Below are 23,885 nucleotides of genomic sequence, written 5' to 3' on the forward strand. Positions count from 1 at the left end.
TCTCTTTCTTTTTTCTCCTCCTTTTCTATTATCATTCAGTGCCTGCACAGCCCTGCTTGACACTTTTTTCGTTTCTTCTGCTCTTCTCCCTCAGTCTCCACCTGCTGACACTTAAGAAACAACTGCTGTCCTATGCAAAAAAGCAGCCCTATTCCCCTGCTATTATGTGCTAAGTCACCTCTACCTCAGCTCCCCGTCGTCATGATTACAACCAAGTCCTCCTGGCGATTTCTTTTAATTACAAGATAAATGGCTGTTCTGTATTAATAGAAGTTTTACGAGGGTTAAGTATCCTCATGGACACACAAAATAGCACGTTATCCTGAGAACAGCATATTTGAGAGTTATAATTTGTGTGTGTTACGGTCTGGATGTCTTCCATTAGGAAGGCCGAGATGAAAAAACTGACTCAAACATTGCTCACAGTAATTTGTAATTCCATGTTTAGATTACCCATCCTCCTTACATTAGAAAGCCAGGGGCTAAAAATATATTCTCATAAGGTCTGTATAATGCTTTGATAATGCAATAACACTGCTGCGTGGCTGAATGGGGGGGGCAAAGGAACATGAAAGAAGGGTTGAAAGCACGAAGGGGTGCCAGCGCTATGGATTATGAGAGAACGTGATAATAAAATGAAATCATCAGACACTCAAGCGATTATGCTAATGAACTCATTCAGTATTCATCATAGGTTAATCGGCAGGGAGTGGTGGCATTTTCTTGAACATTGGAAGCTCTGATGGAGCAGGCGGAGAGTTACCTCACCCCTGGTGTGTGGAGGTCTGAGGCGGGGTCAGAGGTGAGACGAGAGATTAGCCATTGAGAAAACAAATGTAATGTAACACTCACACTTCAATTGGCTAGCACTCCAACACATTGTACGTTATATGCTAAGGGCGGGACATCTCTAAGCAGTTGACCAATCACAACAGAGCCGGCCAGCTAACCAATCAGAGTTAACCAACCCCCCCCCCCCTTCCCGCGTCCATTCGCGCTGTCTCGCTGTCTCGCAGACCCCACGCAGCTAGCAGGAAATGAACCCAGCTCACACTGTCCGCTCCTCGCAGCAGCGAGCCGCGCAACGTTCCGCCAACGGCACCCAGACCCCACGCAGCATTCTCATCTGTTTGTCATTACTGGTGTCATTTTCTGGTTGCTAACAAACGCCATTGTAACACATAATCACTGATGTTCCGCTGTATTGGTGGTGATCTCATCAGAACAGAGTGGGCGAGCTCACAGGGAGGGGGGGGCAGGAGCTCCAACAAGCCGTTTAGGACAGAGAGTGAATACACATACTCACATACAGAGATGTTGTATGAGAAACCAATGTGAGTTTGGAAAATTGCACAATATAAATCTATTCTATTATACCTCAACAATGGAATTATGATAAGTAGAAATGGCCATGACATGGAACCTTTAAGTACAATTATCAATACTTCATTGTAGAAAGATTCTGTTACAAGTAAAAGTCATTCTTTCCAAATAAAAGTACAATTATTGGAATCAAAAAATACTCAAGTACCACAATTATTTGCACTTGTTAAGCCTAATGGCCACTTATTAAGAACCATATATGAAATTACTGAATTATGATTAGTTATGCATGTTTTCACAGCTGGTAAAGGTAGAGCTAATTTTTATAACGTTAAATACTGCTGCTTGATATCATAGAATATTTATAAGTTGATGTATAGTTTGTATTTGCTAAAAATCTGAATCTTCAAAGTATTTAAAGCTGTCCGATAAACATAATGGAGTTAAAATTACAATATTGGCTTTCAATTTCAAATGTAAGTAGTATAATTATAAAGAAAATACGTAGTTACATTCCACCACTGCTAATATAATGAGTTGTATTGTTGTTCAATGTGAACCCCCTCATCACAAAGACAAAAGGGATCAGGCCTCTTACTGGTGCATACTGTACATGCCAATCGATGCAAATGGTCCACTAGTATTGACCCGACGAGATTTCATAGTGACCCCGGTACCCTTTCTTGTGTGGTCAGGTGATGGAGGAGAGGAAACTGTGAAAAGTATTGTGCATTAGTGCCTGTGTGTTGGATGGGAGACCGGGTCCAGCAGCCTCATTACACTGACAGCAGATTAGTGCTCCGCGGCGCCAGAGCAGACGGTGAAAGATTAACTTTGATGTGCGATTCCACACAGAGCAGCCGCTGGATATCAGCTCCCTCCACCAACTGGCCCCTTTACTCTAAGTTTGCAGCGTGTGCATTCATGACTTACAGTATCTAAAAATCTGCTTTTTTAACGACAGAGAACAGTCACAAGATTTTGGGCCCCAGTGAGTTTTTTGCTCTTGGCAATATTACACTTACTGTAAAGAAACATTTACATGTTAAGTTTAAATGTGCCAGATGTAGCCATTTCGCTGATTATGTTCAGTATCTATTCATCTAGAGTGCTTTTTAAACATTTATTTGAAAGAGCACCAGCTTTACACATGAAGATTAGTTTTCTCATTATAAGGAGGACTTAATTTGTAACAAAGGACGTATAATATCTTCCGTGGCTCTGGAGAAGGTTTGTCAAGTACAGAAATAACCCCTGATTTTGGTTTCATCAGTTTTATCTGTGCTCTGAGCCTTAATGATTAACATAGTCTGAGTTACAAACTATTGGAATTTGAAAGAAGTAATGAACGTCACTTTATGACAATTCTTTCCTTAATGTATCTCTCACATAACCAACGTTTATGGAAGTGCACTTAAATATCACACAAGTGTCTCTTTAATTGGTCATCTGTTTAAACTATTATAATTGAATGTCATAAAATAATTGAAAATGCTTATCACCACACCTGAAATCTGATGTCTTGACCAACAGTTAAAAACCAAAAGGTTATTTAATTGCCAATTATAAAAGACAAAGTAAAGCAGCACTTCCTCACATTTAAGAAGATGGAACTTGTGAATTCTTTATCTAAAATACTGAGCAAACTCCATTCACTGATAATGAACCTTATATTCAGATTGTTTAAGCTAATTACTGTTCCAAGTCAAGAATTAACTTCCCTGATTGATTGAATATCATTCTGCAGTCTCTGTGAAGGTCAATGTTTCTATAAAAGCTAAAATAAAAAGACTTGAGGCAAACAAATCAAGTAAAAATAGGCCGAATAAAGCCCTGGAATTTGGAGGAGAGGATAAGTCTTAGGATATTACATGTTTGGGGGGCCGATCAATTTTCCTCATGCTCAACACCAGAAAACTTCTCGATTCTGTTTGAGTTGCAACTTTAAAATGTCTATATCAGCTTTTTTACACCGAACAGCTGCAGCCCCACATCTTCAGGTTTGCTTTCCTGTACTACATGCCAAACTACACTCTAGTGCAGGATAGTTAATGCCTCAGATGGGACGCTGTAGATACAGAACCTAATAGCAAAAAAAACGTGTCATGCCAGTGAAAGAAGCTTTTTATATTCCTGAGAGAGTGTCTTTGAAACAAACATGAAGGTACAAATTCCAGCCGTTTAAAAAAACAGCTGCAAGTTCAAAGAAACACTTCAAAAATCTCACAGTGAGGCTGAGGGGAATAGCGGCGGTTGGGATGAGACAGAGGGGGTGGCGAAGCGTAAAAATGTACTGAGCGCTCTCTCAGAGAGTGTGGACAGCAGCCAGGACGGCGACAGCAGCGAGGCCAGATAACAGCGAGTAGCAGGAACCAGCGAGAACCTGCGGGGATGTATTGGGAAGAGCTGCATCTCCTCTAACAGCTGCTGACTGGCCCCCGGGGCAGAGCATGGAGCTGCTGTGCTCGCTGACGCCACCATCTCCCCACCTGCACCACATACTACTTCCTGCGCATGGGGACATCATTACTTTTTCCATTTCACTCCACGAGATTTCTCCTGTCAAATCAAATAATGACACGAAAAATAATAACTCAGCGCCATGGGCTGAACAACAACAACAACAACGCCACTAAAAGGTCATTTTGCAGATGAAAATTGGCCTTGCATCCACACAATCTATCAACGTGTTTAAAGCTAAATTTACTTTCACAGCAGTGGGGGGGCTGAGTTAAACCGACCCCGGGCCAGTGGGAGAATGTATGTGTACTTAATGACACAACTCCCATCATTTATAACTTGTGCGTCTTGGTCACTGCAGAGGACAGGCTCCTGATGAATAATGATGTTAACACTCTGAAGACAGGCAGAGCTTTTGCACCACCGCAGACAACACATTCGAATGTGCCGTTAACAATCGTGACTGAATGAAGGTTATTCATTTTAATCACACTACAGCACGCCCTCCCTCCCACTATCCCAGGGGGTTGCTATATTTAAGCACTTTTTCATTTCTTCTCCTTTTTTTTTTGGTCTTGGCTGATGGCAAAGCAATTGCTTTGTGGGACGTCTGCCCTTGAAGAATCAGACAACAGAAGGAGATATTTTTACATACTGTAGATGTGGAGTAGGAGCAAGCTGTATCAAATGTAACGCTTTGACTGTGTAGTGTTAAGGAATCAAATCACAGACGCTTGCTTTCTAGCTTTTATTTATCTTTTTCGTATGTTTCCCCGCCAAAACACGAGTTATGTTGTTTTTTTACCTGTACTCTAAGATTAGCAATCTGTCCTGGGGGAGAGAAGAAGAGTTGGAACGTTTTCCTCCCATCACTCCCATTCACTCGCCCGCTTTCTAATTGGAATACTCCATCTGTTGAGGCCTACAAATGGTCTTCTGGGGCTGCTACAGCTAAAACATCCTATCAAACACACAAATACTTTAGGGACGGTCTTCTTGGAGTGCACTGAAAGAGTAGTTGGTGTGTGTGTGTGTGTGTGTGTGTGTGTGTGTGTGTGTGTGTGTGTGTGTGTGTGTGTGTGTGTGTGTGTGTGTGTGTGTGTGTGTGTGTGTGTGTGTGTGTGTGTGTGTGCGCCTGTGTAATGTATAATCAGACGTCCAGCAGCATACACCCTGGAGATAAGTAGATAATACACTATATGCTGAAATCCTGATATAAAGCCGGCAGGATTGGCTGCTTCAGAAAATAATCTACCAAAGCAGATAGGTCGGGACTGAGTGACATACTTTAATAAGAATTATTTAACAAGATCAAAATGTTGATATGTTCCCGAAATATAGCGTCAGTAGTCACACGCACATCTGATAAGGGTTTCTTCTTCGCACTCTCAGAACATTTTTCATCTTTTAGGATTCTCTACCAAATCCTACTTGTAGTCGTTAATGATATGGGAAATTGTGTTCCTCACGCTTGTCACTCTTTACATCCCATTGACTGGGAGTTGAATACTCGGGAGCGAGCAGTGGGACGTGTGACAGTGTATTTGTGGTGATGATTACAGCCCATTAACTTTGATGGATGCCATTTCACAGAAAAGAAGATGGGAGTTGGAACAGCGACGACGCAGCTTGTTTTTGTGTCTCCAACATATGTACACAGAAGCATCTAGAAGAGCCTGGAGGAGTAAACCTGAGCAAACTGCATGCAGAATTGATTCAGAATCACAATGAGACCATTTCACCTTTCGGAGGTAATTGAATGTCACATTGGAGAGGCCGATGCTGGATCAGTCTCCCAGGACGCTCATGCATGATTCCCCTTCGACCTCCAGAGGACAGCAAGGACCCGAGGATCACCTACGCTAAGCATTTACATCAGGAGTGTACACAGTATGTTTTTCCATGCAGGTGAGAGTGTAGCACAATATGCAAGTAAAAGACACTAAGCTGGACCTGAAATTGCTTTACAATGTCCGGCTTTACTTTCATTTATGCTTCCTGTCTGAGCTGTTTTCCTCTCAACTCGCTGGCTGTGTGGTTAGTCAAAAATGACACAAGCTCCATTTGTCTGTGGTCGTTATGTAAAAATTAGGTATTGCATGCCAGAAATCTGACTCTTAAGCTCCTCCACAGGGATTACGGACAATTGGCTAAGGGGAAAAATACAAATAATAATCAACTGTTTACGGTTTTCCTCTAATACCTTGAAAAAGAAACGAAAATCCCCACATAGAAATGCAATCCTTAAGCAGTTGAGGGGTACTCCTGTGTAGGACGCCTGCAGAGAGATACACAGGCACAAAATCCTTTTGGTGGGAGAAAAACCCACTCTTCAATAATATCTAAGCAAACATATCAATATACAGTTACTGGCGTCTAAATAAAGCTATTAAATTGTGCAATTTTTAAGTCAATGAAATCCAACCATTACAGTATTAAAAGGCATTGACAGAGTACGATGAGAATTTGCCATTTCAATGCTTTAATATGTTTACCTGGAGTAACCTTGTGAGTTGGAAGCCTCATTTACTCCCTGGAGTGTGTATTCACTTCTTTCATGTGTTGGAAATGTTATATTTAGTGGAATAATTACTCTGGTCCTAACTGATTAGTAATTATAAAAGTATTATTGAGCAACATTTATTTTACGATATCAATATAAGTATTAATAATCTTGAATGGCCCCTTTTCAGATTCTTATTATCATGATTGATACTTTCATGTCTATTAAGGAGCATTTGAACTTTTATTTGTGAGCCCACATCTTACTGATGTATCAGATATTATTTGTTAACCAAGGGGTTTTGTATGACACTTCATCTCTAACTACTGCTGTCAAATATCCTTAACAAATGTAGTGCTGTGGAAGTATAAAGCAGCACACAAAAGAAATACTTAGAGTGCCAAATATTTCACCACCAAAAGCTCCTGCTCTGTGACAAAAGGGTCAAACACCAAATGTGAAGCTCTGACAGAATGACAGAAAACTGTCCTGAACTGAGCACTAATTCACTGACAGGATACCTTTGAGCCGTGATGTAAGAATTAGCTGTGATAGCACTATGACATGTTAAAAGTCATCCAGTAGGAAAGAGCAAGAAGTAGCAGGTCGTACATGTTTTAGCCTTGTCACCAAGTTACCTTGACAGACTGTTACTGACACAAATGTAAACTAGCAGCTCTGAGAGTCTCTGCTTCGCCATAGACTATATTCGTCGCCTTACTATGGTGGGGTATCATGAGGATCAGATGGTAACAGGTTCAAACCCCACTGCAGTCAGCATGTCGTTGTGTCCCTGGGCAAGACACTTCACCCCAAATTGCTCCTGTGGGGATTGCCCACGGTACTGAGTATGTAAGTCGCTTTGGATAAAAGCGTCTAACAAGTGACATGTAATGTAATGTAATGAAACGGCTGCTATTTGGTGCTAAAAACAAACCACAGCGAAGGCAGATAGAAATGTCATAGTATTGAAGGTTTTTGGTCATAAACCAAAGAATAGGGGGAATTGAAATGTCATCCTGATTATGACACTGCAGTGAAAAAACTGAAATGTTAACTTTAATTAAATGTATTATGTCAACAGACTTCACATAACTGCATTAGGTTAGTTGAAAGCAATAATATTAAGTTTAACCTAATGTTTTTTATTTAAACCTAATAGTATTGCTTTCAACCAACCTAATACATGTATGTGAAATCTGTTGACATATTACATTTAATTAAAGTCAACATTTTAGTTTTTTCAGATTTGATAAGATCAACAAACCAAGAAAAATATTACAACTAATCCCGAGGGTAACTCGAAAATGTGTATCAACTTTTAAGCAAAATCATCTAAACTCTTGCAGACACGTCTCACTCAATGTCATCTTAATGGTGGCGCTAGAGGGAAAGTCGGGGATCACTAATATCAAAACCAGTGTTCCTTATCCTCTGCGCACAATAAATATCTGTACAAAATGTCATGGAAATCCATCGTATATTCTCAAACATAGGGCTGGCTCAACCAGCTGACATCGATTTCCATTCATGGAACCACGCTGCTGGTGCTGCGAACAAAAAACCTGCTGTCTGTTTAAGCGGAGAAATGCGATGGTTTATCACTGTGGGATAGTAAATTACATTGAAATACACACAAAAGACAGACACTGATATGTGATGCCTTCAACCTGCCATGTGACTGCTCTGAATTTACAGGTGGCGGGCACAATAAAAGCATCATCACCATTTCCCCTTTGTGAAGATTTAATGCTTCTTCCCTATTGAGACTGTGGCAGTAAAGTGCTGATTTAACACGGTGCTAGTTCTTTAAGACCATAGTAATTCAATTGCATCTTATTGTTGTGTGTGATTGATTTTATTGCGTCCACCGTAGCCTATGATGGAAACTGTATCAATTTATACAGAAATACAGAAATATTTCTCCTTTACAAAATCAATTGCTCTTGCATTAGGTGCATTTAAGTGATCAGTTGTCTTCACATCATAGCATATATGAATGGTGCTTAATATAACATCCATCTGAGTGTGCATGGGGACAGTTTAAAAAAAGGGAAAATGTCCAGACACTGGTACACCTGCTCATGAGAAATTTGTTTGGGGTGAAAGAGGAAAATATAGCCCTGGAGCACCTGCCCTGTTTAGTTTCTGTTTGACCAAATGGCCTATATTAGGTGATATATTTAGCTATTTATAGAAGCTGGGGCAGGCAGGAAACAGCTGCCATGCGTCAGGGTGACAGGCTGACATCCCTCATCTCAGCAGGACCTCCCTGCGAGGCAGACGGGAGGAAGCTCTTAATACATAAACTGAAATGGGACATCGCCTCTTATCATTCATTCTGCGTACGGAAACTAATAATCTATGGAGCCTGTGGCAAAGACTCGACAATAAAAAACTGGGTTAACAGTGGCAAGTATGGGCCGCTCGATTCAAAGCCACACTCGTGCGCTTTACAGAGATCCGTTTTCTGCCTTTACAGCAAATTGAGGATTGTATTCAAGTGGGATCACTATTGATCAGGAGGAGCTTTTATTGTGGTATCCTGGTGCTGTAAACTGGAACAAGATGCCTCAGCTCCGACAAAAATGAGACGGTTCATCAACAGCGCTTTAAGCTGGCAAACAAGCTGAATCAATATTCATGACTTTGCTGTGAAGCCGCTCACGATCAGGTATTATGAATGAGCTGTAAACCAAATTTCAATTAATGTGTTTGCATCAAAGTGTCCCCGCTCGCTCAGAAACTGATGACAAGCCATGCCTTCTGTTTGTCTTTGGTACATGAAAGTCTCCATTGATTTCACACTCTCACAGGATAGACAGTAACTGGTGTAACATCACACACTTTTTTTCAATAAAAGTGTGAAATAAATAGATTCTACACAGCATTTAAGTGCAGATACTTAAAAACTGGGGAAACTGTCAAGTTTATACATTACTTTCATTTCATCCAGCTCATGTTTCGCTGAGAGGCCTTAAAAAGCATAACTTCCTTTTTAAAGCCTTATTTAGTGATATCCTATCACTCTTCAGATGAGCACAAGTTACCTCACTTTGAATTCTTTTCGTACACACAGCAGACTGATGATTGCTGTTAGCTATAATCTCTGAATCTCTGCTGATCGCAGATGTTGGCTTGTTTGGCTGAGGGGCGTTTTTGATAAAGAGACAAATGTCAGGGGGAGGGATACTCACAGTCTGGCATTAGAGGAGCTGGCACCGTTTCAAGATATTGTGTTTGCTATGCTGTCCCATGCGCCGGAGAGAAAGAAATCGGTGCAAAGTGCAATTCAACCCGCCCACACTTTTCACATTGACAGGTGGGACTATCATCACCTTCCTTAAAACTTTTTTGTCCCTACATCTGTGCTGCATAGATGGATTTCGAGGTCAGAAAGGGGGCAAGGGCTGGAATAGATGTGGTAAATGCAGCATAATGAATTCTAGTGCAATGTTTACCATAGAGACAGTGGCATCTACAAATAAAGGAACAACTGTTTCTCCCCCGACCAGCACTCATTACATTACACTGTGAGGGAGCGGTTCAGACAGGCATAGTGAACATTCAAAACGTTTCAGCTCTCTGTTCCTTGTATACAGATTAGCTAAAGTGTTACGCTGAAGTAACAAATAAAGGTCCGGTGAGTTGCATTTGTTTAACTCTACAATTTATTACAGTGATTTTGTTCCCCACACAATGCTAATGTGACTTGTGGGAATGATTCAGCCCAATTCATTCTTCTGTTGTTTAAACACCATGTTGAGTCGATAATTAGTTTGCTGACCTTGCAGTGCAACCCCAAGCATGAACATTTAAACTACTGAGTGGTAGTAGCTATTATGTCTCTCCAAGGGAACTTTTAGTAGCTGGACTTACATTTAGAAAAGTGTTCCTGCAGTGAAAATGTTTTGTTGGAAGAGAGGCTCGACCATAATGAAAGGACACGAGTGATACAAATGGAATATATTAAAATAACCTTTAAAATATTATTACAATCGTTTCTGATTTAAAGGAAGATAACTCAGGGAACTTCAGTTTAAGTAACTTGGTAAAATTTTAGGAATTGTGTTAATTTGCTTTATTAATAAGAGTTCATCCAACTCTTATTAATAAAGCAAATTAACATAATTCCTAAAAAACAAAACAAGTCCCCCAGATTAAAAGGCAAGATACGATGCATGTCCCTGCGCTTCAGAACAACATATAAAAGCATTTTCCAATTATTTGTTGTGTCTCTGCCTTCAAAAGCTGTTAAATAACTAATGACAAAGAAATCAGTTTTATAATTTGACGCTCTCGTTAAGGTTTGTTTTGGTTTAGGCACAACAAAGACTTGGTAAGGAGGAGGGAAACATTGCTGTTTGGGTTAAAGCCATGTCCTTAAAGGTTATAAAAATATGTTTGTTATGTTTAAAGAAATAGCTTAGCATAAAGACTGGAAACAAGGAAACTAGCCTGGCTCTGTTCAAAGGTAACAAGCACCTCTAAAACGTACTAATTAACTCAATTAATGTCATATTGTTGTTTTTATGTGTACACAAACCAGATGCAGTGACAACAGGACTCCAGGAAGCAAAGCACAAGCGAAGGGAAACAAGTCATTCTTCACCATATTGACAAGACGTTGGTGGCATACATAATAATTAAATATATAAAAGGCTGCAATAACATAGAAAAGCACTGCAAAGGAAAAAAACAAAAGCAAATACACGAGGACTACCTTAAGATACTTTAAAAATAGCTATTTATTAAAGGTGAATGCTCAGCATAGTTTCTCCAATGGTATTGGAACAATCACATCACTAAATAAACATTGCTAGCTGATTCGTGTTTCTCAGTTTCTTCTGCTATTTCTGTTAAACTCTCCTCTGTTGTTTTTTTTTTGCATTTGTGAATAACTGTGGTTTATATACATCTGCTAGTGTTTTGTGAAGATTCATTGTGCTGTAGGGGTGGATAAATCTATACCTAAACGATTGAGACGACCAGCACTTAGTCTTGTTTGCGTATTGATTCTTGCATCAATAAGATTGATAAAAAAAAAAATGAACACTCTTATAAATGCATGTGCTCTTTGCAGTTGCTTCACTCATAGAGTTACAACATAATACAGATATATATAAAATGTTGTTATTTAACATTACAAATTGATGGAAATGCAGCATGATCATGAGATAATAATATTTACCTCATAAATCATGACACGAGGGACTCCCTACATGTTATTACATTTATCAACTTTAATAATGAATGCCCTCTGATGGACATCAATGATGTTGGCCTTGGTGTTATTTAGGCATGGGATTGAAAATGGAAAATCGGTTGTATCTGTCACCCCTTTCTCTCTTGACCCCAAGGGCCTCTGTAAACAATTACAATGGTATGCACCTTTTTCAATAGAGATAAAGCAATGTACTATATTAATAGTAGCAACATTTGTATACATTCATTGCGACCCTGACAGGATAATTGCGTGGATCTAATGCTAAGCACAGGGTTATCCACATAGTATACTGTTGTACATCTCAACAAAGTGATGAGGAGGCATTATGCGTGTCTGCATACCAATATCCATGACCAGACCAGCCATTTCCATCTGTATGTAAATGCTAAGTATGTAAATAAGCCACGTCGCAGTAGGAGATAGCTGTTGGGCTTGGGTTTATCATTTGAACACCATTTGATCCACAGATCTCATGGCGTACACTTTTTCATCCGCTATCTTTTCCAACATATCAAATTCCACGATAGGACACAGTCACATACTGTAATAGGCAATATTTTCCCATTTCAGTCATTCTCTCAACCGGGGTCAGGGTCCCTGGGCTGTTAGATTGGAGGGAAGTGGAGCCAGGCAGAACAAACACTTTCTAACAACAATGAAATCGAGGTGATGTGTTTTCTCACATATCTCCTTATTTCCTAATGCACTGATGCTGCATTCATTCGGAGTAACTTTAATCTTGTTCTAGGAAATTCCATTAATCTTTGACGTTGCTTGCAATACAAAGAGGACGATGAAAATGCTGAGCGGTGGGAAAAACACTGATGCCATATTTTATGTCCTCACACTACGTTACCCAGGCCCCGAGTGCAGAACATGCTAGTTTATTTCCCTGCTTAATGCAGCACATTCAAAGTGAATTAATGAAAAACCCTGCACGCAACGAGTGTTATTGGTGCTGCCTGGAAGATGGGTTGTCAAAGAAATCGAATCAAATGGAGGGACAGCCATTTTGTCCTTGCTATATAGATTATTTATCAATCTGACCATCCGCAGTGACGCATGCCTGCTTTTAGAGTCAGTTCACATAGACAGTATCCTCACATCAACCTACCAGCTGGACATAATCTGTTTTCAGTTCAGGGTTGACCGACCACAAATGCATTTTCTTTTTGCCATTGTATTATTATACAGTATATACTATCATTAAAATATAATTTAAGCTGCAGAGTCTTGAAGTTTCTACCTATTAGAGTACATAAATATGATGTAATAAATATGTAATTTATGAATCCCTATAAAATGTTAATCAATCATTCAACCCACACCTCCATAACACCCTTTTAAATCTCTAGCTGCCAGTGAGAAGCTGCATCAGTGTGATGAAAACAAAGAGAATAAAAGGAATGCAGGGGCTTGCGTATTTTCAATTTAGCAGAAAAAAGAGCATCTTTGTTTTGTTTTTCACAGATTCTGTCTTTCACAATGATCCTAATCTCCTCTGAAGAAGACTGCCTGTTCCCGCCCCTCGCTCTCACTCCTCCATTTCGAAGTCATTTGCATGGGCAGAAAGGAGCCAGCACATAACACATTTCAGTGCCAGGTTCCCCTCATTAAGTCACCTGTCACTTCAGCACCATTATACCAGGCTCATATTAGCATCACCTCTCTTTCCCAATAAAGCACCTGGAGAGGCACTATAGGCCTACAGGCTAATGGCAGCCTACACATCTCACATCAGCCACTTCTTCTTTACACAGTAATTCATCACATAATGGATTGCTGATTTTCATAATGTGCAAAACATACACAATGCCAAGTGGTGTAATGTATTCCGCTGAACACAAAAATGACACCCTTTGCAGTACATCATCAAACACACCAAATGTTCTCGCTGACTGTCGTGCTCAGTTGAGAAAAAAAACAGAGTGAAAATCCTCTGCATTGGCTGCGAGAGGAATTGTAACTCATCAAACCACATGCCTACTACAGTATATCATCAAAAATGCATTTGTTATCTCAACGATACAGATGCAGTAAAGGCCCTGCAGATTGTCCCTGTACATTTCAATTACATTTGACATGTGGTAAAGGCCTTCAAAAAGCTTTGCTCTGCACCACATCGAAGCATTACGTTAATGATTTGCATTGTAGGCTTTGATTGCAATGGGGTTGAGGTGTCAACACTGGCAGCATGATAATGGTTACACTTGCTGTGGTTTATGGGCCCAACACTGACCCCCAAGTCTGTTAACCTTGCCTCCTCTGTCTTGTAAATCCTACCTTGAGAGGTTTATAGGGCTCAGTTGTCAAGCCTTTTCAGTCGTATTTGGTGGGTGGAGCTGTAGCACAGACAAACGACATGGTGATACATTTTTGCATCTGTTGAGTGACAACAATGTACATGTGTTTGTTGCAGCAGCGAACAAAGCACATAGTAAACACCACAACAAATGCGTAATTTAAAATTATTTTTCTTAGCATTATTCAGAAGCAGCATATGAAAATATTGATATGAGGATTGGGAGAAAAGCGTGGGTTTGTTGTGGAGCTGAGGCTCATTCTGATTGTCAGAGGTAATGTCAGTTTGTGTCCAGAGTAACGTGAGTGTGGCACACTGAACCCTGTCCTCCCCACTCCCCTTCCCTTGTGGGTTGCGCTTGACTTCCACCGTTTTCACAGCTGCTCTCAGCAGTGCACTCCATTACACCTTAAATCACTTAAAAGATCTGAAGCACCAAAAAGTCCCTCTACAACTAATTCACCCTGACGGTGTGGATCATCTAGAAAAAACAAGAGCAAGAAAACACTGCAATGTCTGATTCCAGCCTGATAAAGTTGAATGCTCTCTTTATATTGGAATATATTGCTGCCTTAACTGGACAATAGTACATCAAGTTACACAATCATACACTCAGACCTGAGAGCAGTTTACAAGATTTTTGCACAACACAGATAACAATCGCATATTTTTCACACCCAGGATCTTGGCAGGAGCGTTCTGACAGAGGCAGATTCCTCTTTGTCAGGTATCCGAAAGCAGCCACCGAGATTAGACTCAATAAATAAGGAGTGATAAGTGGGTCTTGTCCTGTGTTTGGTGGCACAGAGCTGTAGACACGCAGAGGCGTGACACGCAGCTGCACAGTGCTATTGATTCTCCGCTAGTCTCAAGGCACCCTTCCTTTTCATTCAGGCTGCCTGCCAAGTGCCTCTGAACAGGAGCCCCTGCTCTCCCAATGTCTGCACGTCTGCTTAAGCACAATCAATGGGCCATCAGCGGGAAACAGAATGCACACCACTGTCTTTACTTCCTCAGGGTGGGAGTCAGGGAAATTGAAAATAAATGTTGTGGAAAGGCATCATGATACCATGCAGGCATAAGGCATCATTGACTATCAGAATGAAATCAAAAGCCCCAGATGGATACAACCCGCAGCACCCCCTCTAGAGCTATTTGCAACCGAATGACACGACTACCACATCCATATCTTGCTGAAATAACTATTTGCTAGACCTGGATACATTTTTCTGCATGCTGAGATCTGAAATAAACTATCAGAGTACCTAATTTACCCTGATCAGATAAGCATTTGAAGGTTACTGGAGGAGAGTACAACAATAGATATTTCCCTCACTTCAGTGTCTTCAGCAGACAATGACAACCACAAATCAGCTCGACTGTAGGATTGTATGTTTTTTTTAAAAGCACACCTCAAGACAATGATAGATCATGAGAAGGAGCCGACTTTGTCTTTCAGTGATAGGTATTCAGCCTCTCCACCGGTGGTCCACTATGCAGCATTCTGCACCACTGCAAGGCTTCAGTTGAGGTTGCAAATCTGTCAGAGAGGCTGTCATGGTTTACAATAGAGTGACAGAAACGTCCCCATTACCAAGGACATTTCAGTTTTGTTCTCGCACGGCAGAACATCTTTTTCAAATCCATCTTAAGCAACACAAAGGGGATCCTGGGCTGAATGCAGCAATATCTTTGTTGCTTCCCAAAGATAAATAATGTACCCTCTTACACAACTCATCTCTCATCTGTGCTTTGAATGTGAATGGAAAGCATAGCCAATGCAGCATTACGTTTGAGGCGCTTCAATCACCAGATCGTGCGTATCACTAATTATGCACTCATTGGTCATTTTGAGGGTGAGTGGTAGTTCGACTGGTATTGAGTGAGTGCAGGGAAAAGCTTTGTATGCCATTAAGGTGACAGAGAATCCACTAACTCAGTGTCATCCGCTGCAGATAGCGAGAGGATGACGTTGTGATAATAAGTAATAATAATCAAAATTATAATAAGATCTGTTGCCTGCAGAGCTGAAGTGTACCCAGGTGCCGAGTGTCTGCATCAATGCAGATATGAAGATCAAGAAGGATCCGTATCAAATACATGAAAAGTCAAGCAGGCAATTAGTTCTGTTTGTATAAGCGTGAAAAATCCTGCATCAGTTAAACCAAAAGTAATACAGAAAAAGTGCACATGTTATGTATACTTTTGAACAGACACATCCTCAAGCACACACTTATGCACACACTTATACACACACACATAACACACAGCCAGTGGCAGTTTGTTTTGCAATGTTTGATCTGTGATGTTATGACTTTGAAATTAAAAGACAACATTATTTCAACAGGATCTCATTTCTGTGTCATCAGTGAGTAGCTGCGCCTGAGGACTAACATTGGCTGAGTGGCTGTACAACCTCATACGTGCAGCAGCGAGTAAATAAGCAACCAGGATATTTTTACACACAAATTAGAAACGGTCCGATTATTATTTCCCACTGTATGACTTAATAATCGTGACTTCAGGCACTCAAATGCCACATTCACTTTATTCATCTGAACGGATAAAAACCAATAGCAGCCAGTCGCTCTCTGACAACAACTTCTCAGCACCTTGGAAAGCATACCGCCCCAGAATGCTGAGTAAATAAATAAATAATAGCTCAAATAATATAATAACCCATGCAAGCATCCGAGCGGTTGAGTGCCCTCATCAATACACATTAATTTGATGTTACCGTTTTAACCGCTTTTAATTATGTTATGCTACATCAGCACATTGTACAGCTGATGTTGTTCATGAGCATGACATTAGCATTCAAATGTTTACTGTAACTCTTTAAAGGAAGAAAGAGAAGAGGGAGAGAATGAATTAATGAGATGCAGGGGTAGCAGTGTGTGTGTGTGTGTGTGTGTGTGTGTGTGTGTGTGTGTGTGTGTGTGTGTGTGTGTGTGTGTGTGTGTGTGTGTGTGTGTGTGTGTGTGTGTGTGTGTGTGTGTGTGTGTGTGTGTGTATGTGTGTGTCGTCTATACATTTTTTTACTTTGCCTTTAATTTAATCACTGTTTGGCCAGAAAATGCAGTATGCAGGATCTTGATCAGTTAGGAGTCTTTTTTTCTTTGGCCCAAAGATTTTTCCTCTCACACGGAATAAAAAAAACTGAAAAATACAACAAAACAAATCCTCCACTGTCTTTTTTACTGGTCACACTGTATGTGTTTGCTGCGGCAACCTTTTCAAAAGAGCCCATCCAATAAAAGCCATTAAAAAACAGGCAGGGACAAGGCCTAACCTTCGGATAAGGGCTGCCTGTGAGGTGCAGCCTCATTGATAGGCAGTGAATGGTGCACGGAAGCCTCTATAAAGCCGACTGTTGGCTGAGCAGCACTTGAGGCTGTTAATATGCCCACTAAATGCACACCTGTGGCTGCACACAATTAGTTTAAACAATGGCCCCAAAATTAGGCTCTGTACGCTAATTCAACAGCTTCTCACAAATTAGAAAAATAAAAAAATAGTTGATGAATTCATAGGATTACTGTAATTGAATAATCGGGGACTTGTTTCGTAGCGTGTTTAGCTATTACAATGAATGTTTCATTGAGGCAGTAAGCTGTGAGGCGGTGATTTATGGACAGTTGAAACAGCTTAAAGGGTTTTATGGACTTGTATGCAGCCACCTACCCCAGTGTTGTCATGGTGACAATGGTGTACCAAAACGCTGCGGGGATACTGGTGAACTTGCTGGCTGTGGAGCCTTTTTCTGCATAAAACATGACCGTTGCAAAGATAATGATGGCCATGGTGAGGGAGAATAGTAGGAAGCCCAGCTCGGAGGCGCAGCTCTTCAAGGTGTAGCCCAGGATGCGAAGCCCCGCAGAGTGCCGGGAGAACTTGAAAATCCGAAAGACCCGGAAGACCCTCAGCGTGACGAAAGCACCGCTCACCTGGTCATTATCCGTCATGACCAGGCCGATGTAGTAAGGCATGATGGCGACCACATCGATGACGCTCATCACGCTTTTCATGAACTTGTACCTGCTGGGAGCTGCTATCAATCGGAGAAGATACTCAACTGTGAATATCATGACGCAGGCAGTGTCCAAACAAAAGAAAGCCAGGGAGTAACGGTCTCCACAAGACATCTCTTTTGCCCTGTTGGGCATCGCCCCACATGGAACTGTCTCAACCACATTGGCCATCACTGATATGGCAATGAAGAAGCCTGTGACATAGTAGAAGACCAGCGCCATGGTGCTGGTGTGAGGGTTTTCAAAAGCCCGCCACAGGAACTCCCGATGCGTGAGGTTCACCGGCGTGACGTCATTGCTCTGGTCCATTTCCTCGTCGTCTTGGAGCCTCTCTGCGTTTTCGCGCCGCCGGTCCTTGTACTCCTCATAACAGCAGTCCCCAATGATTTCGGCGATAATACCAAAGAAAGCCAGCTCCTCGTCGTACGCGGCTATGCATTCTTGCCGCGGATAGTGTAGTTTCCCCGTGCGGTAAAAATTGAGGATGTGTCTAAAGATGTCAGGGTCACGGTCGAAAAAGTACTCGTTTGTTTCGTCGTGGAAAAAGAAGTCTCTCTCAGTGCTCCCCAGCAAAGTGTCCGGGTACCTTTCTAAAGTGGTTCTCCACGTCTGAAACTTGGTCCCACTCACGTTGAGGATGATGAGTCCGTCCTTGCCCTTTTTCTTCTCTTGCGGGGGGATAGGCATAGGGGTGCTCGCCACGGGCATCCATCCTATGGCCGCCGCTCGGGCGAACGGGAGCCACGCCGCAACACCTGCTGCCATGCTGGCCTACAGTGTTTAATATAACCCTGCTCCGGTTATCACAGTGCTATGGTTCAGAGACGAATTGCATCTGCAGGAAGAACAGCAGATAGAAACTGGTGGTTAGGCGTTTGGAGCACCTAGGCTTAACAGAATGTGATAAGAAAACCCCCAAACCCATTTACTTAATCTGGCAATGCGCATAGCACTGATGAGTATCACTCTCAAAGCCTGTAACTGTTCATGTTATGGAAGCTCATACTTTGCGGCAGAATATGAATTGGCTTTGGAAAACGTCACCCATCAATAAGCAGGAATGAAAGTAAAAGAAAACCACCCACCTTAGGGAAGGCTGTTCTTTAAACTGCATCCACGGCGAGTTTAATACAAAATAGCGATCCTCGGAAGAGAACACTGCAGCCAGACGATAGAGGAAAAACAGAAGAATATCGTCGCATCAACAAGTTAAACAAACGGAGCAGCAGTTTCTCAGCAGAGAGTGGTCAGCCGTCCAAGCGCGATCTTTTTCTCTCTCCCTCTCTCTCTCTCTTCTTTTCATCCGCAAAGCAACGGTGCTCAGTTGCATGCGTTTTTCTCCCGTTGCAGCTACTCCTCAATAAACTCCTATTCCTCTCGTCGACTGCAAGACCACCCTCCCCCCTCCTCACCACCAAGCTCCGACTGTGGAGAGAGGAGAGAAAATCATATGCAGAGAGAGGAGTGGTCCGATCTGCACCCAGAAATTCCTCTGCCGCTCCTCTGTGGGGAGACTAATCAATGCGTAATGGTAAAGGAGGCGGCATCTCCAGCAGCTCAAGTTATTGCTTATGTGTGTTTGTTTTCTCCCGCTGTACACCGTGAACCCTCACGATTTGACTTCTAAAATCTAAAATACAGTACATGAAATAAACCATAGATTGTTTTAAATAAGATGGGTTATTTTGTGTGGGTTTCTCGCCACATTAACCAAGTCCTTTGAAGATGTCCTTCGTTTTTCTCTTTAAAAATAAAAAGTCTAAAACGACTCGGTTTGAAGAGTTACGATGAATAAGACTCTTTCAGGGTGCAATGCTTGTGGTTTATTGGTGATAATTATTGATCTTAATATTGGGGCTTATTAGTTGTTGTTTTTCATAACAGAAATAAATTACAGGCTTCAGATCTGCAGCACATCGTGATCAATATTGTTTCTTGAATTGCATTGTTCTGTGATGTTACTGCATGGAGTTACACAGCTTAAAAGGTCAACATCGTTGGGCTACACTGCTCTATGACATTTTCAGAAATAACCATAATCAATGAAATGCCTCTTGTGTGCCACAACACAGACCTGCCATCTCCGTGGGGATTTTAGAAAACTGCATGGAGCATTTGTTGCGTATTCTGTGACTTCAGTTCTCCATATAAGGAGCCCACTGCCACTGAACCTTTAGAAGATTTCAGTCCAGCTTCAACCATTTTTGTTTTTCAGCACCACGGAGAGCTCTAAAGCTTTCAAAATCTTTCTCGTTTCCCGGTATGCTGCAGGTTACAGTTTCCAGAAATGTTTTACAGTGTATTCACTCAGCTGTACCACTTCTCCAGATCCGCTCAGCACAGAGGGGTTCAGAGTCATGGTTAACTACACACAGCTGCTGAGCTTAAACAAAATAGACTATGGTCTCTTCGATAATTGACCCAGACCTCCAGCCCCAAACCAAATGGGGGTTAAGATTAATTATCTTAAAAAATGTGTTTAAAACACCAGCTGTTGCTCTTATAAAAGGCAATTTGCAACAAAAGAAAAAGAAGTGGCGGAGTGTTTTGCTCAAGGACGATTTGACAGTATAAGTGGTCGCTGATGGACACATAAGAAGTTGCACTTGTCAGACCTGTGGCCTTTTGTTCTCAGATCTTCAGCCAGTTAACTCCATTCACGCCCAGCCTCTGGTCCCCTCTGGCTCCATGGTGAGTTTTTGTAGGATGAATGCACAGGACTGTCAGAAGTCCCATTAGTGTATGCGGATCACACTCAGTGTTCGGTTTGAGCAGTCAGGCCCAGGGGCTATGTATTCATCAGGGCATTTAAATATTCCAGCGGTTGCCAAATGGCACCAAACACAGGCGTCCCAGCAGAGCGTGATGCCAGAATAGCTGCAAGCTTGTCAAGGCACAGATAGCCACAGTGTTTTAATTTAGGAGGTATTCAAAGTGGTTATTTAGTAAATGGTTATTTAGCATTTACATATCCTGTAATTTAAGCAAATTCTCAAAAACGTTCAGATTTTCGAACAGAACATGATGATATTTGCCTCAGAATTATGTATAAAAAAGCATGGCAGTTTTTTTATCTCTCATTCCTCATATTTTCATTTGCCTTTGGTTTGTAAATCCTCTAAATGATTAGATCTTTCTATAAAAGCGAATCCACAGTTTCAGCCTATATCTTTTCACAGTATATTGACAGATACATTATGTATGGCCAGTCATATTATATGGTGGTGCTCTGTGGTGTAGTGGGATGGTCAGAATGACACCCTCAAGGTGCTGACATGCTTCATGAACACAGTCCATTCCAAGAAGTTCCAAGGTCATTTCAGATGATTGGTGTTGACACAGAGCTGTGCAGATGATTTAATTACACCGTCTGTGTGTTTATGGATTTACTCTTTGGATCAAGTAATTAGCATGTGTCCTCAACAAGGTTGAACAACTCATCCGGCATTTTTGTGGTGTTTTGCGTGGACATCAGTTAAAAGATAGAAACCGCTCATGTGGATGTATGATAAATGCCTTAATGTCAACAAAAATACAGACATGGTTTATAAAGGCTTCCAGAAATAATAGTTATATATCATCAGGCTATTTTTCTGTCCAGCCAGATAAGGCCTACTGATATTTTAAACTTGTACCATGGAAGTAGTGCTGAGGGCTCTGGGATTAGGTTGTGTAACAGCAGGATACATTTTGTAAACAGGTCCTTAAGTGTGCTTAGTGTTGTAACTCGAATGCACGCACCCAAAACAAACACACAAAAACTGTCTGATAAACCCTCAGCAGACTTTCATGGAGGCTCAGACACACACACAAACACAAACACACACACACACAAACATGCTCGCACACACCGAGTCATCCTTTTCTAATTTGACAGTCATTGACAGTAACAGTCCGTCCACTGTACACTGGTGCAGCCCTCAGTGCTGCGTGTTTTCTGTATTCTATATTTAGTCAGGTCCAGCTCAGTGATTGAGATGATTAAACAGATGAGTCCCCTTCAGTAGATACGTGCCATGGCTTGTTAAGTAAGAAGTTAAAGGGCAGCCGCCATTTGATTCGGGTCATCAATGAAGAATCTTGAAACATTTGAAATAATTGAAGCGAGCTTGTAAATTTAAGCCAGATATACCAAGTGAGCAGAACGAATCATCTACAGTACAAATACATGCTTCAATGCCTACAACGCCTTTGAAGACAATCATACAGGCTCTGTACTGTACTTTACTGGGATAGAAGTCTACTTTAACCCCGTAATAAACTTTATTTTTATGGAGCATTTCAACGAGATGCAAAGCTCATGACAAGCGATAAAAGGGTCATAAATAAAAAGCCAATAGGATGAGCAATAAAAAATCCCAGAAAGGCAGAAAAAGTTTAAAGAGGAATAAAACAGGCAAATGACACAAGGTACCCTATTTCAGGCGTGGGTACCACCCTGGCATGTTTTATGACATGCTGTTAATGAAGTCTGAATCGTCCTCATGACCTCTGGACACAATGACATGCGGATATCCTCAGGTGAGCAACCCTCCCACACCACGTCATCTCACTCAGCCTCCTCTGCCTCACCTCGGCTCTAATGAGTTATTGACCCCCCGCGGATGTGTAAAATAGAGTTGGTCTTCTTGGTTCTTTATTGCACATGGCAGCTGGTGTGTTTGTGTGTCTGCATCTCCCTTTCCGTGTTTGTGTGTACACATCCATGTATTCATGTGTTAAGCCATTTATTTGTGAGTTCATGTGTATGTACTATATACAGAGACGCCGGGAGTGGGAGGCTGATGTTTGCGCTTGAGGACAGTATGACTAGTTTTATCCCTGTCAGGATTGCTGGGATAATCTGTAATTTAACAACTGCTTCTTGTCAAAAAGCTACAAATGCGCTAAATGTGTATGTGTGGTTGCTACTGTACCTGTGGGTTTATTTCAGCATAAAAAGGTGCTGGGAAATATATAAATATTATATCCGTTTCATCTTAGATTATGGATATTGTAATGTCGCATGTAAGTGTCTCTCCCTGGTTTTAAGAGATGTACTGGTATTACAGTAAAGTGATGTTATTTCCTGAAGTTACCAGACGTTTCTAGCTGTTCTATGATTTAGCTTTACCCATTAAGTCATTATATCCACATTAATGTAGATTATTTATTAAATATAATTATGGATATTTTGGAAAAGCACCAACAGTCAACCCTGCAATATCTCTGCAATATTTCCCAGCCAGACATCAAAAGCATATTGTAACTTATAGACAACCAAATCTGTTAAAACCTATGTTACTGGCACCATTACAGTCTGGCAAAAACACAAAAATACTATTTAAATATGGTCTCACTCATTAAATCAGTCTATCATTTATATACAGCCCATCCTGGATAGGAAACAATGAAATCCACCCACTAGCGCCTTTTTAATTGTTTTTCACCTGGCTCCTTCTCACTGTGTCTATAGGGAAAGTAGCTCTTGTCATCTGGTGAAGAGGTGTAGAAGGGATTAGAACAGAAAGGGAGGTGTCTGTCAGCGTGAGTGCTTGTGCCTATAGCTAAAGCACACACTGCCGCATGTGTCTGGGGCTTTGAGAACTCCTTGAGTACAGTACATCACTGCAGGATCAGTTGTAAGTCCCTTAACTGCCACTGCACCCGGGCACATCTGCTGAAAAATGTAACGTGCGGCCATGAAACTAAGCTAAACCATACTTTTACTTACCTTGTCTTGTCAGCTCAGCCTTGTATTATTCCTTTTAGCCTTGTTGCATTGCAGAAATACAGATGTGCGTTTATCTCATGGTGTCTAATTAAAAACTAAAGACAGCACAGTGCCCAGCTTGCAAAGCCACATTGAAATAGGAATTATTTTCCAAGGACTTTTTGTATACCCGTCTCATCTGTTGAATACAACCCCCACTGCAGAGGTGTTGAGCAGATGCTATGTGAACTTTTGAACACAGAGCTTTTAACAGGTTCACACTGTCTGTGCAACCGCAGCCCCAAATTGAAAAGGAAGCTTCTCCTTTTTTTTTTAAGTGTGACAAG

The 23,885-nt window shown here is 41.3% G+C and overlaps 1 protein-coding gene across 2 annotated transcripts in view; it reads right to left on the bottom strand.

Annotated features, from left to right (window-relative positions):
* The window catches only part of kcnd2 (potassium voltage-gated channel, Shal-related subfamily, member 2), a 31,725-nt gene extending 12,420 nt beyond the window's left edge, over nt 1-19,305 (bottom strand). For both annotated transcript variants that reach the window (XM_034145942.1, XM_034145941.1), the window contains exons 1-2: nt 18,932-19,305; nt 17,500-18,681 (exon numbers count right to left, since the gene is read on the bottom strand). In XM_034145942.1, the coding sequence (XP_034001833.1) occupies nt 17,500-18,611 (1,112 nt within the window). In that variant the 5' untranslated portion in view covers nt 18,612-18,681; nt 18,932-19,305. The remainder of the gene's footprint in view (nt 1-17,499; nt 18,682-18,931) is intronic.
* Nucleotides 19,306-23,885: the final 4,580 nt, after the last annotated feature.

Source organism: Trematomus bernacchii, unplaced genomic scaffold (genome assembly GCF_902827165.1).
Source record: "Trematomus bernacchii unplaced genomic scaffold, fTreBer1.1, whole genome shotgun sequence".
Classification (NCBI taxonomy): domain Eukaryota; kingdom Metazoa; phylum Chordata; class Actinopteri; order Perciformes; family Nototheniidae; genus Trematomus; species Trematomus bernacchii.